Source organism: Acipenser ruthenus, chromosome 7 (genome assembly GCF_902713425.1).
Source record: "Acipenser ruthenus chromosome 7, fAciRut3.2 maternal haplotype, whole genome shotgun sequence".
Classification (NCBI taxonomy): domain Eukaryota; kingdom Metazoa; phylum Chordata; class Actinopteri; order Acipenseriformes; family Acipenseridae; genus Acipenser; species Acipenser ruthenus.
In genome coordinates, this window is record NC_081195.1 from 44,931,461 (window position 1) to 44,949,463 (window position 18,003).

At 37.9% G+C, this 18,003-nt stretch overlaps 1 protein-coding gene across 4 annotated transcripts in view; it reads left to right on the top strand.

The window, feature by feature from the left end:
• The first annotated feature begins 4,739 nt into the window (after window positions 1-4,739).
• LOC117415488 (early endosome antigen 1-like) overlaps window positions 4,740-18,003 on the top strand; it is a 37,053-nt gene continuing 23,789 nt past the window's right edge. Inside the window, exons 1-10 of one of the 4 annotated variants that reach the window (XM_059027072.1) lie at window positions 4,740-4,949; window positions 6,607-6,687; window positions 7,404-7,529; window positions 10,819-10,946; window positions 11,224-11,278; window positions 11,582-11,647; window positions 11,814-11,850; window positions 12,981-13,094; window positions 13,196-13,317; window positions 15,096-15,251. In XM_059027072.1, coding sequence (XP_058883055.1) covers window positions 4,926-4,949; window positions 6,607-6,687; window positions 7,404-7,529; window positions 10,819-10,946; window positions 11,224-11,278; window positions 11,582-11,647; window positions 11,814-11,850; window positions 12,981-13,094; window positions 13,196-13,317; window positions 15,096-15,251 — 909 coding nt within the window. In that variant the 5' untranslated portion in view covers window positions 4,740-4,925. Of the gene's footprint in view, window positions 4,950-5,175; window positions 5,264-6,606; window positions 6,688-7,403; window positions 7,530-10,818; window positions 10,947-11,223; window positions 11,279-11,581; window positions 11,648-11,813; window positions 11,851-12,980; window positions 13,095-13,195; window positions 13,318-15,095; window positions 15,252-18,003 lie in introns of those variants that run through there. The other 3 variants (XM_059027071.1, XM_034025932.3, XM_059027073.1) reach the window with 3 other exon arrangements.

The following is an 18,003-nucleotide window of genomic DNA, read 5'->3' on the forward strand; positions in this document are numbered from 1 at the left end:
TTTTAGCACAGGTGCTGGAAAATAAAGTATAAAACAGAAGGCAAAAGAAAAATAGAAAATAAACACTGTTAAACAAACTACAAACAAAAGGTGCTGCTGCGGTTTCCATGACACTCTATTATTCCCTCGTTAACACTCACAGGGTTGCCTAGGATTCCCCAGCTAACTAAATAACGCCCCTGTAGGTTAAGTGATAAGATACTCAGGTTTGTTGCGGCTGTCTTCCTCAGCCAGGCTTGCTTGCTTGCCTCTTTACCTCGCTCCAGACACTGGTGTTTTTTGTTGTCTTTTTCTTTTATTTTTAATTCAGGTTACCGAACAGAGCTCCTGCTGTTGGTTCTCCTAGAAGAACAAGACCGAAGGAATAGCAGAGTACCATTTTTAGTGGTCGACCGCCCCCCCAAGACCTGCCTCCCCACTCAGAGAGAGAGCCGTGCGACACACCCTCACCTAACCTCTCTGTGTCATTGCCATGATTGGCAGGAGGATCTCATGGGGCTTCCGACCCCCCCTGCAGGATCATGCATGCAGCCGATAGCCAGCACAGGTCTCTCCTGTTACAACCAGATAAGAAAATAAGCAGGATACAGTAAATGTTCTTCACCTAAGTCAAAGTGATTATTGAAAAACATGGATGTCTACTGAATAACAATAAGAGACATGTGAAAATGTTGATATGTTTAAGAAAAGCAATAAAAAGATTAAAGCCTTGTGAACTCCTTTTTTCATTTTCCATTATGGGGACGGAGCAACAAGTGCATGTTGGCATTTTCATGCAGGGCGCATTTTTCACGGTTATGAAGCGGTCAAGGTCATTAAAATAATGTGAGCATACAGTACTGTACGTCACATCTGGCAGTTCTTGTTATATTGCATGCCACTTTCTTGGGACCAGTTCTATAACTGGAGGGTCTTGTGAGTGTATGGCAGCTGTCTCATAAAATATTTAACATAACTTGAATGAAGGACTATATAACACAAGTTGCATTAAAAGTCCTTCCCTTTTTCAATCACCATGTTCTGCTGTTTATTAGGGCTCTGGACTCTTGACCGGAGGGTCGTGGGTTCAATCCCAGGTGGGGGACACTGCCGCTGTACCCTTGAGCAAGGTACTTTTAACTAGATTTCTCCAGTAAAAAAAACCCCACTGTATAAATGGGTAATTATATGTAAAAAAATATATAATAATAAAAATAATAATAGTAATGTAATTGTATGTAAAAATAATGTGATATCTTGTAACAATTGTAAGTCGCTCTGGATAAGGGCGCCTGCTAAGAAATAAATAATAATAGAATATACGAAAACTGTGTAAAAAAAAAATAGGTGCACTGTGGCAAAGTGGTTAATAGTGTGCAGGTGCAGGTGATTAAAGAACAGACAGACAATTGTAATCCAGGTGCAAAGATTTGTTTTTATTTGTTTTGTCCAGTGCCTGACCGTGAAACAAACAGTAAATAATAATGCTGGTAAGTAATACAGCGGCGTGTATTACTTACGTTTATAATCCCCAAGCTGGTTATTGTATCCCCACATTAAACATAAAACACATACACAAGCCCCTTAGTGTGTGAATTAGTGATTGTGGTATAATACAAGTTACTGTGAGACAAGTGAAGTGCTGTTCCGGGTTTGTGCTGGCCTCCGGCGACAGCTCCAGAACGTGTCAGCTGTCTAGTGATACAAGTAACAAATAGACAGTACAAAACAAAACACTCACGATTATCTCCACAACAAACACAGGTCCTTTCGGGTCACTTTATAATAACCAGAAACGAAGAAACAGATAACATCGCTACGACCCCTATTTATACCATCTCTCATGACCCCTTGGTAAACAATTGCAGCCGCTCTTCCAATCCGCTGCTGCCACATCATTTCCCTTCCGGGTCAATGAGTTAGTGTACCGAAGCTCTGTCTCTTTTCTACATGACCGACTTCCTTTTAACCCTTGGAACAAAGTGTCAGGCCAAGTAGTCCAGAGTACTCTGTTCCCGTTTCTTAGCGCCCTCACAGGTCGGGAGGGAGATTTACCACCAAGAATCATTGTCTTTCTGTTACATGCACTTAAAGAGTAGGTAGCAGGGTTCCAAAAAACATAGCGTAAAAGCCACCAAAATCGTCTATGGTGAAAAATAGAGCTCCCCTCTATTCTGGGCGACAAAAGTTGCTCAGAATTACCCAGTAAGTGTGGCTGTTGATGTCACGTGGTAAAAGTCATTCAAACAACTTGGAAAAATGCTGTCTGTGTAGTTACGTGTCAACGGGAGTGCACTGAGAAATCAATTGATCTCTATGAGAAATATCCATGTTTACATAATACGAAAAAGAAATGATAAAAATGAAAGGAGCAAGGCAATTGAAGAAATTGCCACTGAGATTAACATGTCAGGTGAGGTTTTGATATTTAAATGTGAAAAGCCCAGGCCGGACAGACCTACCGATCAATCTCTAATATTAGAAAATACATTGTGAAATGACATTTAAAAAAGGCATCTGTCCCTCGCTAAACCAGACATGTCAGGAAACAGACAGATTGTTCAAAAAAATGAGGTGTCCACTTTAAAACAAACACACAAGTAATAAATGTATTTGAAATCAATATATCGTTGCCCTGAAAAATAACATTGTGTTGTCTCACACACAGGTGGCCTTAGTACAGTTGTAAACTCAAATAAACAACTCTAACGCATTTTCTTTATACTTTAGTGTATAGCTATACCGGTAACAAAAAATAAATTGTGATGCTTTGTTCACATTACTGTATAATGTGAAAAAAAGATGATTTAAAATTGAAACTAAATATTTTAATGCACTTTCATTTTATTTATTTTTTTACTGTAGTCCTACTTCATACACAATTGATAGAGCAGATCATGGTGCATTGACACACTATGGTCCATGCCAAAATAATAACCCCCTTTTAAAGTTTATGTTGTCTTGAAAAGTGATTTTACCCCTCACTTTCCCCAGCAACTCATCAAACGTGGCAGGATCCATCCTGACAAAATTACTGTAACCACTTAAAGCCTCACGGTGGAGTTCTGCCATTAAATTATTAAATGCCTCCTTTCCTCCCTCTTTTGAATCCATTCTCTAACCCAGATATTCATATTCCTCCTTCTATTTTTCTTTCTCTTTACTATCAAACCAAGAGCTACACAAGCACATAAAACCACAAGTCCTTCTTATGCATTTCTCTCCCTGAACAACATAATTGTCCCGTGTATGATGAGAAGGTTCTCATGATAAATCACGGATTACATATTGCCGGCAACAAAAAATGCCCTGTGTATGGTGGCCTTTATATATCCCCGCGTGTTTCTACAACTGTTTAAATAACGTACCTGTCATTTTTGTAATTGTTACAACATTTTACACTTATAACTTTAAAGTCTGTTTCAAAACTCTTTTCAAAATGGCCACTCTAGTGCACTGGGATTTGATTTCTGTCCTCTTGCAGGAAGAGCGATTAAAAAAACATAACAAGAAGTGCTCTGGCTTTTCTGTTCTGTACCACATCATGGATCGTTATTGCTGTGTTACCTGTTTGACAATGTGGTAATAACCCTTACACTATCAGTGCACTAGAGCGGACATTTTGAAAACAGCTTTGAAACAGACATTAAAGTTATAAGTGTAGAAAGTTGTCAGGATGTTGACAATGAACAGTTGTAGCAATGTAGAGTCCCGCTACTTACTCTTTAAACCACAAAGGCACAGCTTGCTTAATTAAAACCCAGTGGCTTTCTAACATACCAAGTATCTGTTATAAACAAAATAATTAGTCACATCAGATGTAAAAAAACAAATGCAGTTACAGTATGTTACTGACTGTCGTTTCACCCGACCCTGAATGTTGCTCTCCCTCAATAAATACTGACCAACCCTTTTTATGACACCTCCCTTTTATAACCAACAGCAAGATTTAAAAAGCTTTTAAAATTACAGCTCCAGATTTGCTGTGCTTTGAAAGAAAAAAAAAGAAACAGGTAAATAAATTCATCAGGAATTGACTACGGCAGCAAAATATCTGAAGTTACTTACAACTTCAATATTTGTACTGGGGTTGCCACCAGTGGAGGTAAATAAACAGGCTGACAAAATCCCTTTTAAAGATTCTTGACATTTCCTGGCTCGTTGTTCTTCGAGTGCAGAAGGCAGGGTCCAAGGCAGGCCTACAGTCTACCACTGCTAACCGACCTGCCCAATACTAGCACTGCAGGCTGTGTTGAAGAGCAGAGATAACTTTAGAATGCTGAGTCTATAAACCAGTGTAATAAAGCATAGTGAAAGCATGGTAAAGCACAGGTGAGCATTGTACAAAATAGCGAGGTATGGTAAAGAATAATCCGTAGTATAACCATGAGAAAAGCATGGGCAACTGTACAGTTAAAGTGATAAACTTTAATGGCTGCATTATCTCCCCATTCAGTATTCATTTAATTTAACTGCAGGTCAAGCTTACCCAAAAACATAATACTACTCAGGTTTATACACCCAGAAATCAACTTTCTGTTTCTACTATTTTTTTTTTGTTCTTATCCTTCAATCACTCCTTTCGCTTAACTTTCCAAACTAATTTCCAGTGATAACCATATATCCTTAATATGTCAATCATGACAGGAACACCCGCCTTAATCAAACTGTTGCGCAAATGAAAGTGCCGGTCCTTCTGCCAGTCATTTCATATTCCCGCCTCCTGTATTCTATTCCTGCACATGTTACACCGCCCACCACTTCCTAGTTCCGTCCAAGGCTCCACCCAGCGCTCTTTCTATCCCGCCCTCGTTCATCCTCTTTTCTAAGCCTTGTCTTCTGTATTTTTGGGCTGTCATTTACCAAGCGGGCTTGGTCAGGTGTTCTCGGGAAGCGTTTTTGTTTTTAATTTCATTTTCTGCATCTGGAGGGGATACTTCATCGCCATGTTCAGACGGATTTTGCAGATGGTAAGGCTAACGTTAGCACAATTGTAAAGTAAACGTGCACGTACGATGTCTGTTGTGTGTGCCAGACTGAATTACCCGTGTAACACAGGCCTATCCTTGCCTACTTTGCAGGCCGTGGGGTAGGCCTTTCTGTTGTTATTAAACAGTAGCGGATCAATGATGGGTGAACAATCAGTGCTGGCAGGCGGTCTGTCGTATTTTAATTCACGGGGTGGTTAGTCTTGCAAGTAACTATAACCTCTGGGATGCGACTGAGGGATGTCCAGGCAGTACTAGAAAGTCTTGGGTGCGCTCAATTACTATGGTGTAATGCAGTAAGTCATATGATATTGTGTGGGCGTTCCTCGTACATTTTGTACCGGTATGCTAACATAATGTTTGTTAATCGTCTGCCTTTTCAATCCTGATTTACTTATTTGGCTATGGTTGGATAGAGATAACTTGTTCATTAGTACCCATTTCTTTAGTCTGTTTTGCTCTCTAGGTCCTGTTGCAAGTGCTACATTTTAGTTAAAACCACATTACTAGTTTTATACAGGTAACATAATACTGTATTAATTACAGGTATGTATTTTAACTACAAGATCTGAAAACATTAAATTAACGTGGCTAAACCGTTTTAAAATCATTGTCGCCGAGATTGGTAATACGAAACTTAAAAAAGTGAATGTTTGGTTACTTTCAGTTTGCAATTTCCTCAGCAGGATGCCATTAAACCAGCGGTGTCCTACACAACCATTTTGTACTTATAGTTTAGCCTTCTGAAAGTTCACTTTATTAGGGAAATTGGAACAGGTTGCCTTTGCCTATAAATATATTGTAAAAGTTAAATCTGTTCAAAATAATAATAAAAATAAAAATAGATTCTCAAAATGTGCAGGGGGGGGGGGGGGGGGGGGGGGTAGGTTGGTACAGCTATTCCTATGCAGCTTCTGCCGGCCAGTCAGGGTATATGGAAGACAGATTCTCAGTGTATCCGACTCTTTACATAATTTATTTTAGCTCATTTCATATATCTCAGAACTGCTTGTCCAATTGCAGTTAAAATTGCTTGTATGAAGATGTGTGCTGCATCATGCTTCTTTTTTTAAGCATGGTATGTGGAATTGGATGGTTGAAAAGCAGCTGGCGGATTGGTGGCAGAGAGCCCTTTTGTGAATTCCGTTTGATGTAAATTTATCAGAGCATCAATTTCAAATATACTTGTGAAGCACTTTTCTGGACTCCTTTTTAGATCCTGAAATGCCTTTGATGATCATATACCGTAGTAATGTATCTAAAGACATGCTTTTGACCGTTTGAGAAATATTGAAAGGCTACAGTGTTTGTTTCTTGTATAGTAACTGCTTAAAAATTCCCCTCTACCCGTGCATACTGCATATTGTTGGTCAGTGACCTACGTTTTATGGGGCTGACTGGTTAAAAGCAGTCCGTTTTAATTAATCAAGCATGGCATTTGCTGTTCTACAGGCTGCTGTAGGTCATCATAGCATGGTTATCTACTTATTTTTATGATGCTGACATCTGTAATATGCTGATCATATCCTTGTCCTTGGCCTAGCACACTGCTGACAGAAGTAGGTAAAATGTGTTTGACCTATGTTGTTTTTTTGTACTGTGTTCAGTTTGTACACCCTTTATTTTGTTTTACCTCCAGACACCAGGGAAAGGCAGCTCCCAGGGCTCAGACTCCGATCAGCCAGCAGCTGCTGAAGTAAATCATGAAGAATCCTCTGAGGTACGTTATTCTCATTATTTAAACCATATTGTAAAAGCACAGAATAAGGCTGCAGAGCCTGACCAGGATGCATTGTTGGTTTTATATTTCTTTTTCCCAGTATAGCGCTAACTCCTGTACTCTTCTATAACCGAATACCGTCGCAGTGTATTTTATAGAGATGATTACCTTCTCATGCTTACCAGCTTAATTAGTTAGGTGTGAACAATTAATTTGATGTCTGGCATTACCAAAACTAGTTACACATGCTGCTCTTTCTGCTAAAAAGCTGTGTTACAGAATGCTGCATAGTCTGACTGAGGAAACACATTTGAAAAAGAGTGCCAACTACCTAGGATTACTGTACATTTAATTATGATGCTTCTGTCCTTTAGCGACTTTTAAATGCCAAATTACAAAAGAAAGAACAACTGTGATAAAGGTATAATGTCAGTTATCATTTTTGTAATCTGATACTTTTTTAAAAGCTGCTATAAGGATAGTAGTGCAAAAATGTAATCCTAGACACCCCATGTTAAGGTAATTTATCATTAACTATTAAAACAAACAAAAAAAACTTTTCTAACATAAAAGTAAACTGTCTTAAATTAGACTAACGTATGAACTGTATTGCCTGCACTTTAATTTCTGTTGCAGCTACCGTTCTCTCTCACGTGTTTGTTGCTTTCATACATTTTTCATTCACTGCTTTGTTGCCTTACATTGCCGTTTCACAGGGGTTCATCTGCCCTCTCTGTATGTGTTCTTACAAAACGTCTACTGACCTGTTTGACCATTACCAGAGTGAGCATGGGGAGGCAGACACAAAGCCACAGGAGCAGCGAAATCCACTACCTGTTACCGTGGGTCACTGTGTTTTATTTGTTAGACATTGGGTGGTGGAGCTTCCCAGCGGTAGACAGGCTCTTTGTGTTTTGCGGTGCTGCTCATTTTACTTCCTTGCATGTAAATGTGTTGTTTGTTTTAGTCAATACAGTATACATTAATGATACAGATCTGTCCATGAAGATTTATTTATTTTAACTAGGGCTGTGACGATGGATGATGAATAACCATCGATGGATCAAAACAAAATTAATATGGTGACACCACATGTCGTTTCATTAATCCATTTTATTAGGACGAAATTAAATTATATAAAACTGTACTCTAGTTCCCCACATTTGCTTTCTATTTCTTTCAAAAACCGCCCCCCACACACATCTACACATAAACATTTTCTAGAATCAACAGGGAACTCGGTCAAAAGCGTGAACAGAACAAACCCAGTGAAATACCAGTATAGCTGCTACAGGATTAAAGCTTTCTCTGTTAAATTACTAACAATGCCGTCCGACGTTTGGAAGTTTTTTTTTCCAAAGAACATAATGGAAAGGTAAAATGCAGCATTTGTGAAACTTTGCTGAGCTTCTCCGGCAATACCACAAACCTGCGGGACCATTTAGTGAGGCTACTTCCAACAAAATGACAATACAAGTACTAAAAAACAAAAGGAACTACCTACAGTGGTATCGCATTTTGGAAAGAAAATCGAGCCTAAAAGTGCCAGAGCAAAAGAAATAACAGACCTGATAGTGGATGTCGATACGTCGTGGAGGGAGCTGCATTTAAAAATCTGATGGCGAATCTTGCTCCGGGCTACGCAATGCCTTGTCAACATTTGCAGAGGAATATCTTTACTTACGCATGTAAACGATCATACTGGGCCACTTTTTAATGGCGTGGCAAGTGTGCGCTGTGCAGGGCACAGTATAAACCTATGCATTCAGAACAGATTGGAGGATGTTCAAGCCGTACACACCTTAGTGGCAACAGCAAGAAGACTGGTTGCACGTTTAAAAAAAAAAAAAAAAAAAAAAAAAAGCGAACTGGCAACAGGTGCTTTTAAATAGAAAACAAACAGAAAAGACACCACTAAAGTTAGTACAGGATATGCAAACAAGATGGAACACGGTATATTATATGTTTTGAACGTCTGCTTGAGTTGAAGTGGCCAGTAATTGCAGTTTTGTCAAACCCTGATTTGACAAAAAAGTCTGATGCCACTACTTGAGATTTAACTACTGAGCAGTGGAAGCTAATGGCTGAAGTACCACCTCTACTTCATCCTTTGAATTAGCTCCAGTACTGTTAAGCGCAGAGAAAAACACTACAGCTAGTTCCATGTACCCAGTTACAACAGGGATGAAATACAGACTAAGCGAAAGTTATGCCACTGCTTTTTGCATCATTCCTTGGACCTCGATTTCGCAATTTGGATTTCCTATCAGAACAAGCCAAAGCCACTGTAGTTGAAGCAATGCTTTCCAGACTAGTTAGGCTGACAGACAGCAGTCCCGCTAACAACACAAACTACAAGTGACTTACCAGTTAAAAAGAAAACAAAGACAGAACAAGCCTTTGCATTATTTCATGGATGGCAGCGACTAGAGAACCAAAGCTTAATCAGACAAGAAGTGATGACATATACCTCTGAAATGAATATCCACTGCTGTGGTGGAAAAATAACCAGGCACTATTTCCAAAACTAGCAACCTTGGCAATGAACATGCTAAGTATCCCAGCAACATCTGTCCCAAGCGAGCGGGTGTTCAGCAAGGCCGGGATGATAGTTAACAAACTCCGCTCTTCTTTGAAACCGGAGAATGTGGATGCCATCATTTTTCTCAACAAAAATAAAAAGTAAATCGTTCTGGACCATGGACTTTATAAAATAAGTTGGACTTGTGAATAGTTAAATTAGTTAAAGTTGAATTGGTTAGTTTTCCCACTTCGTTGGATTTTGTTGCAAGGGATTTTTTTCTAACCGTTTGCTGTCAGTCAAGACATCTTAGGTAAGAAACATTTTAATCATTTTAACCGTGAGAGTGAGAAACTCGTTGGGTATCGTTTGACTTATATTAGAACACAGGAAATGTCTAAGTTTTATTTTAAAATTAGAGAGAGATAAACTGAAAATGTGTGATTTGTTTATTCTCTAATATCGTATGTTTTGCGTTATCGTCCCAGCCCTAGTTTTAACCGGGATTAGCTGGCTTTTGTCAATTTTAAATAAGATTATTTGATTTCAAGGTTCTTTTTTGAAGGCTTAGCATGTGCTGTGCATGCCCTCCATAATCTTACTTTTTTATGTGTATTTGAATTTAAAGTTTCTTTATTTGAAATGAATTTTATTATTTTGTATGATTTAAAAAAAAAAAAAAATAATAACAATAAATAAATAAATATATGCCTATAAACCAGATTACCTGTATACATGGTAATAAATACAGTCAATTACTGTCCCCTAAGTATCCACAGCATAGTGCTCTGTTGGTCTATTAATTAAGAGGCCTGTTTTTATCAGCAATATTGTAGACACAAACTACGGGGGTTATCAAGGTTAGTGTTAAATGGGTTAGTTGCTAATTAAATAAATACAATGTTTTACAAACACACAATCAAATTGTTAATATAATCTAAGAGGAAACTCTCCGGTGCAGTGATAACATGTAGATTTGGAAGGGATGTCAGAAATGATCAGTTTCAGAAACAACTTTGTTAAATCACAATGATTTACATAAATGAAAGAAAGAAGATTTCAAATACTGAATGCTAGTGCATGGCAGGCAATAATGTCCTTTCATTTCTTCAGTTAGTTTATTTGGCTGCTAATGTAGGTTGGTTAATGTGATCCTCATTGGCTTGTGGGTTAAATGACATTCCCAAGTGTCAGCTTAGAAGGTAAATAGATATGGCTCATTATTCCCTGTTGGCTGGTTAGATGTGCTTCTGTATTCCCTATTGGCTGGTTGGAAGATACATGTCTGCTGTTCTAGTGTTGGGACGAACATGGAATTTGTATATTCGGGTATCCATTCCAGATTCAAACAAGTATTAGAATATTTTTGTACCTTTTGAATACATATAAATAAATGTTTGTTCGAATATTCAGGTATTTGTCCAAGCACTAGGTTATTCTTTTGTGCGGCAGTAGGCTGATGGTCAAAGTTGTGGAAGTTGAGACTTTTGAAACTTAGCAGAGGTGTATCTCCATAATATGGCTGGTTTTCTAAGAAAAGCTTGAACCTGATAAAAACTGCCTGTCCTTTGTTCCAATTCCCTTTAACACTGTGGCGTTCTACCCCACAGGGTTTTATTTGTCCCCAGTGTATGAAGTCTCATGCCTCTGCAGAAGAGCTATTCAAGCACTATGAAGCATTTCATGAATCCAGTGATCAGTCTGTTCACAGAGGGTCAGACAACCAGACCCCAGGAAGGTGAGAAGCGATTAGAATCTGTTTGTTTCCAGGATAGCCACAGTAGCCATGTGATGGTTTAAATTTCACCTGCAGTAGGTAGGGACTGAACTACAGTATTAAAAAGCAGAGATTCATTTGAGAGTGTATCCATAACTACATCAGTGATCATTTTTTTTAGCATTTAGATAGGTAATAAAATATAGTAATCGGCAAGATACTTCTGTCCCATTTTGTGTCTTGTAATCCATTTTAACATTCAGTCTGATTCTAATCCTGCTTTTTCCTTTCTACATAGGGATAATTTAACATTCCTTCAGCAAGAAGTGCAAGATCTACAAGCCTCACTTAAGGTTTGAATTCTAATTCTGTGTTTTTATTTACTTGCTACAAACATTTCCAATGGAAAGCCCTGATTTTTAGTTTACACATAATGCACCATGGAATTGCCAGTGTTTTATCATAACAATGTGCACAGGTGTAGGGCCCACTGTCTTTTAAAGTAATATTTTATACTGATCCTTAGATAAAGAGAAGGAGATTTGATGCCTTTTATTGGACTAACTGAACAATAAATTACAGGCTTTCAAGACCTCAAAGGTCTCTTCCTCAGGTGAAAGTAGGAATCATGTTTCTTGTAATCGTTTCATTAACAGGAGGAGCGCTGGTTTTCAGAGGAGCTGAAAAAAGAGCTGGAAAAAGTACAAGGGCAGCTGAAGCAAGTAATTCCTTTTAAAATGCTTATAAACAGGGATTTAAAGAACATAAATCATGTTACTGTCTGCCATTAAGCTGAGACCAGTACAGTTGAATACAGTGATCTAGAATTACATTGTTTTGGAGAAGTATGTGATTGTTTTTAACATTAGTGCGTGACTTTTGTTTTAGGGTCCTCTGACTGATGGGAACACTGCGGGATCAACAGGTAAATTTAATTTATGGAAATACAGTAGAACACCAGACTTACGAACTGACCAGTCTACCGAACACTCCACTTTCAACTGGAAGTATGCAATCACTCACCCATGCATGCAGTGCAACCAGAGAGGCACTCCTGTAAGCGGTGTGCTGGTCACAGAGAATGCAAAATTACTGTACCAACAAATGTATCCAGAAAGGTGAGGCAGATTTCAAAGCAAGTACAGGCAATTTTACTAGGAACATTTTAGTTTTAAACAAAGCACAGTTAACCTCCCCCAAACCGAAGGAGCCAAGCTGCACAAGGTTTTAACCCAGGTTTTCATGGACATTTTAAATCTGTGTGTTTGCTACAGTTACGATTTCAGTGGTAACTTAATTGTAGCTTTTTTCCATTAGGCTGTTTTAAAGACTTTAGAACCATAACAATATGAGTATTGTATTACTGTACTGTATCCTTGGATTATTCGCCAGATTGAGGGAGTAGATAGCAGACGTCCACATTTAATAAAACCATTGAAAATTCAGTTTTCAGAGTTACGGACATTTCATTCCCAAGGTTCTATTGTTAATACAAATTGCCATTCTGGACTTGTAAACTGAGTTGTGGTCACCCAGCTCTATTTATCTAATTGTGAAACTGCAGCATTACAGCAGGGTGGTCAGGGAAGTTTGTAAAGCCAAATTAGCCACTTGCATTTCCATTGATGCTCTTTTTATTTTTCAGTTCATTAGCTGCTGTTGTTGTCTGAACTATCCTGCTCTTTCTTATCATCACTTGTGGGTGCTGCTTATATAACTGTAACATGTTATGCAGAAAATTAAGACTCACAATTTCTATACAGCTGCTTTGTAATTATGCCAGTACATTACTGGATCGCCATTTGTTTTATCTATAAAGAAAAGTATGTTTGACCCACACTCTATTAGGAAATATTGTTGAACAAATTCAAAGATTTTAGGATAGCGACACACCTCTTTGTATGTTGGTCAATAATTTATCCTGTAATATGACAGTAATCCAAAAAGTACACAATCTTCTATTCTATAAGTGTATCTCTCTGCTTGGGATACAGTACCACCCTAATATTATTTGAATAGTGGTTATATTTCTTGTGACATACATTTCTTTTTCAGAACTGCACTCTTTAGAACTCAAGCTGCAAGAAGCTGAAACAGAAAAGTTCAACATCAAGCAGGTGAAGGATTTGTTTGAGCAGAAAGCTGCACAGCTGGCAACTGAGATAGTAGGCAAGTACAAATACTTCTCAGCTCCTTCAAACAAGTAATCTGATGCTTGTTCTGTGGATGTTGTGGCATGGCATGAAGTTAATTGTATTTGTTGGTTATAGATATAAAGTCTAAGTATGACGAGGAGAAGAGTCTGCGAGAGGCTGGAGAACAAAGAGTGAAGAGCCTGTTGCAGGATCTTCAGAAGGAGAGAACAGAGAAAGAGAACCTCAATACTGAGCTGGTATTGTGAGCTGTTTAATGTTTCTTTCTGTAGCTCTTGTCTGGTGGGGGCAATCTAAGTGTTAACGTGGTGTCTCTTGAGAATTGATTTTCCATTGGTAATGCAATTTGTTATGAGCATATATTACAACTTGCTCTTTAGGGTATCAGAGTCTAGGTCATGATGTCTTCTTTTTTGAGTTGGGCTAGAACACCTTGCCAGGATTTGAATAAACTGTGCAGGGGCATTTGCAATGATATGCTATTAACATTCCACTGATGCAGCCCAAAATAATTATGTTGTGATATTTAAAACAGGACTGAAAAAACAAACAAACAAACAAAAAAACTGGGTGTTCCCACAAACTGTATTAGTCTATACTTTAGTGTTATCCCCTGCAGAACCATTATTCTTATTATTATTATTTATTTTCTTAGCAGACACCCTTATCCAGGGCGACTTACAGTCGTGAACAAAAATACATTTCAAGAATCACAGTACAAGTATTAATACAATTAAGAGCAAGATAAAATACAATGACTTTGGTCCTAGCAAGTACAAGTATATGACAAAATACGATTCAAAAACGGAGCAGAGGGTGAACCATGACCTAGAGGGTGGTTCCTCTGTCTGCCAGTCCGTTCGTCAGTTTGACACACATTTTGGCATATATACAGTGGCACCAGAAATGATTTAGATAGTGTTTTCAGATAGATCCCAGATTTTAATTGTATATTGTGGGGTTCAATTGTGCTTAAAACACAAGCAAAACACTTTCTCTCAAGCTGTAGTTTTCTCAAAGTTTATTGCGTTCTGCTAGTGGTACATTCCGGAGATATTGAAATCTACAGTGTAGTGGTACATTCCTGAGAGATTGAAATCTACAGTGTAGTGGTACATTCCTGAGTTATTGAGATTCTCAGAAACTACTGGAGAGATGTATGGAGGCACCCATCTCTTTGTGATTTTTAATTGTACTGATGCTGTAGCTTTGTATTTGCTGTTGTGTTGTGGGGATTTGTATATGTATTTTCTTGTCACGATCCTTGATATAAAAATTGCTAGTATCCTAATTTTACACCTTATATGAAAGATGCATTTTCCATCTCAGCATTTCAGGTTTCTACTTAATGCTGTAAATCCAGATAGGCTTTTGACAGGAGTTTAATTACTTCCATTCAAATGTCTGTTGTCTTAAAAATCCCTCTGCAAACAATGCAGGTAATGAGTTGCATGGTTGAAATCTGACTTTTCATTAAGAAACAGTGTATATTTTTACAGCAACAGATGAGGCTGCTTTCAGTTATGCATTTTTTTGGTACTCTGATTCAGTTTTTGTTGTAATTATAGTGAATTATTCTATGAATAATGACATTATTGAATTTGCCATGAGAGAGAATAGGGTGGGAGCTGTAACATGCAAACTTTGTTTTGGAAATTCAAAGTGTCCTTTTAATATTAAGCCTAATAGTTCAGCCTAAAAATCTTCTTTGGGGGGGGGGGAGAATCTGTACAAAATAGTTGTGCACAGTAAAAGCTTAGCATTACTGTTACTTATATGTTGGGAGAAACAAAGAAACATTATTTCTGTTGTATTGGTGTCCAGATGTACAACAAGGAAGCTAATTTAGTATCAAACGAAAAAAGGCCATTTTGTCCATCTTTAACTTAGAGTGAGCCGTGGTTGAAGTAATGTAATCATGGCTTAGTACAGCCCCTTGTGTGTCAAGCTGTGATTCAATAGGCAAGATTCTAAATAATAATAATAATCCTCATCATCATTTTCTTGACTTCAACAGCTTCAGCGGCCTGGTGTGGAAGATGTTGAGGTTCTGAAGAAGGAGCTGATCCAGGTCCAGACTGTGATGGACCAGATGACCCGGGAAAGCGAGGAGGAATCCGAGAGGCTCAAGAATCAGTACAAGCAGCTGCAGGCTGATTTCACAACCTCTGAGGTAACTCTGAAACTGCAAACTGTTTCTAGGCACAATTATCTGAAAATTAACTAATACCTTTTTTTATTTTATTTGCAATTAAATCATATATTCTATTACACAGAACTTGCTTGCATGCATTGCCCTTCCTGTCATGCCTTTTTTGTGATGCATTCTGGTCCCAAGTAAGCTTATAGCAACAGCATTTTATACACCATTATATACAGAAAGATAGCTGTAATAAACAACCTGTGATTTAACTTGCATCTTACCTGTTGAAACCCACTGTATTATGAGATATATATATTTTATAGGGCTGTGTTCAAAGGTTTGTTTACTAGCCAGGAATTCAAAGTTAGTTTTAAACCTTTCAAGGTTCGTCAAGCTGCATTCATGCACAGTGTTTTTTTTGTTTTGTTTTGTTTTTTTTTAAAACAGAAACCATTTGACAATGTGTGAATGCTATAAAACACACATTAAATGTTGCTCGCATGCAACATTCGATCTCTTGATTTGTATAATGCATATTATGCAAACAAAAGTTGTGTTAAAATCCACTACCAAATCATTATACGTAGCAATTCTATATGGTGCCGCACCATCCGCCCCTTCCCCCTCCAGCTTGGGTTATCTAGAGCAAACCTATAATTTCTTCGTTCGCCATCTCGACAGCAGAGCATTGTATAGCGTAAGCTGTATGGAAAGAAACGTCTCGAACCCCTCTGCTATTTGGGATTTTATTGTTAAATGCCCAGACGACCAAAAAAAAAGTTCAATGCAAACTCTGCAAGCAACTTGTATCATGGAGGCATAACCAATCTCTGGGGTCACTTGACAAGCATAAGTTCATATTATTTATTATTATTATTATTTATTATTTATTATTTATTATTATTATTATTATTATTATTATTATTATTATTATTATTATTATTATTACGATTAGTATTGTTATTATCCAAGGCGATTTACAGAGACTAGGGTGTGTGAACTATGCATCAGCTGCAGAGTCACTTCCAGCAACATCTCACCCGAAAGACGGAGCACAAGGAAGTTAAGTCACTTGCTCAAGGTCACACAGTGACTCAGTGAGGGATTTGAACTGGCGACCTCCTGGTTAAATGCCCTTTTCTTTAACCACCAGGCCACTCAGCCTCCTGACACCAATGACAGGACCAGGGGATTTGCTAGTCTTTAGAGCCTCCAGTCCTCTTATTTCAGTTTGAGTCATACTAAATGTGTGCAGGATTGTTTGAGGACTATCTTTGCCTTGGGGCAAGTTATTGACGTCCTCGCTGTTGAGTATTCCTGTCCGTCGCCTGGGATAAACTAAATTTCGGTAATCCCAATGAGATTAGTTTTTGTAGCTTCTAACTGGTGGTTTATTTTATACTTCTTGCATTTAAACAGGTGTTTTGTTGTCGACCATGACTTGCCTAGTCTCCTTATTAGTTTCTCCCTAGGGTTCAGCAGTGTCTTGTCTGCTGTACCCTGCCCCCCTTGGTTCTAGTTTAAACAATTCCTCACTTCCATGTGTGTGCAACCACCTAGTGGGTTGGCTGTCTTCTTGTTCAGATGCAGCCCATCCCATTTGTAACACTTTTTCGTGGAAGGTTTTTTTGTTTTTGTCACCATTCAGGGGTGTAATAAATCGGATCAGAAATAAAACGAGAACATTTCTCAACTTTCACTCATCAGCGTTGTTTTAGTAGGGAGCATGATCTGTATACACTGTGATGCTCATATTACAAATCCTCTTTCTCCCAAGAAAAGCTCCTGTGTGAGGATTTTCACGGTTTTATTCTCCCATCTGATTTATGGCCTATGATATGTGGATAAAAATATATAAAAAATACATTTTAAAAAATAATGTGTTCTGTTACCATTAAATTATAAGTAGGCATATGTTTACTCCGTCCTTTAATCTAACATCCAGAATATGTGTCTTCAAAAGGATGGCAGCTACTAGAACAAAGTCCAGGTGATCTCCTGGTAGCCTCTACATTAGTGTGTACCTACAGAGCCAACATTCATTATTAACACTATTTAATTGCTGCCATTCTTTTCTTCCATTCTGCATCCATCTAATTTGTTTTACATTTTCTTATGGAAAAACCCAAACTGCTGCTCCTTGCAGTGTGTAACTTTATTTTCTAGGAGATTAACATAAACTGCATTACTAATATGTTTGTCTAGTTGAATACGTTTGTCAAGACCTTGATGAACCCCAGATTGAGTGATTATCATGAAAAATAAATAAATGTGAAGACATGATGAATATGTATTCTTTTTGATTGGTGGCTATCCTGATCCCAAATTGATGTGTGACTTCAACTCATGTTTGACGCCCACGATATCATCTATAACAGACCCCCTGTCTTTTTGTATTAACTTGGGTGTGATACGCTGCTTGTTGATGTAACTCCATAGCAGTTTTAGCCATTCCAGGTTGTACTGTGAGCTTACTAGACCCACCTGTACTTTTACATTTCTATGGTTTCCAAATTAATCTCAGATTGGTCTAATTAAGATCGCACTAAAACTGGAATGGCTGAAACTGTTATGAAGTTACATGAAGTAGTGCATCACACAGTACAACTATGGCCAAAAGTTTGAATAATGCTGAATAATATTACGTTAAAATATTGAATTACATACCGCTTTGTACTTTTTTCATATTAATAATGAAAAACTGACAATGTGATATTTCGAAATCTAACATAAAATACTTTACTACTATTATGGCTTCTGGTAGACTTCTGTTGCAACATCA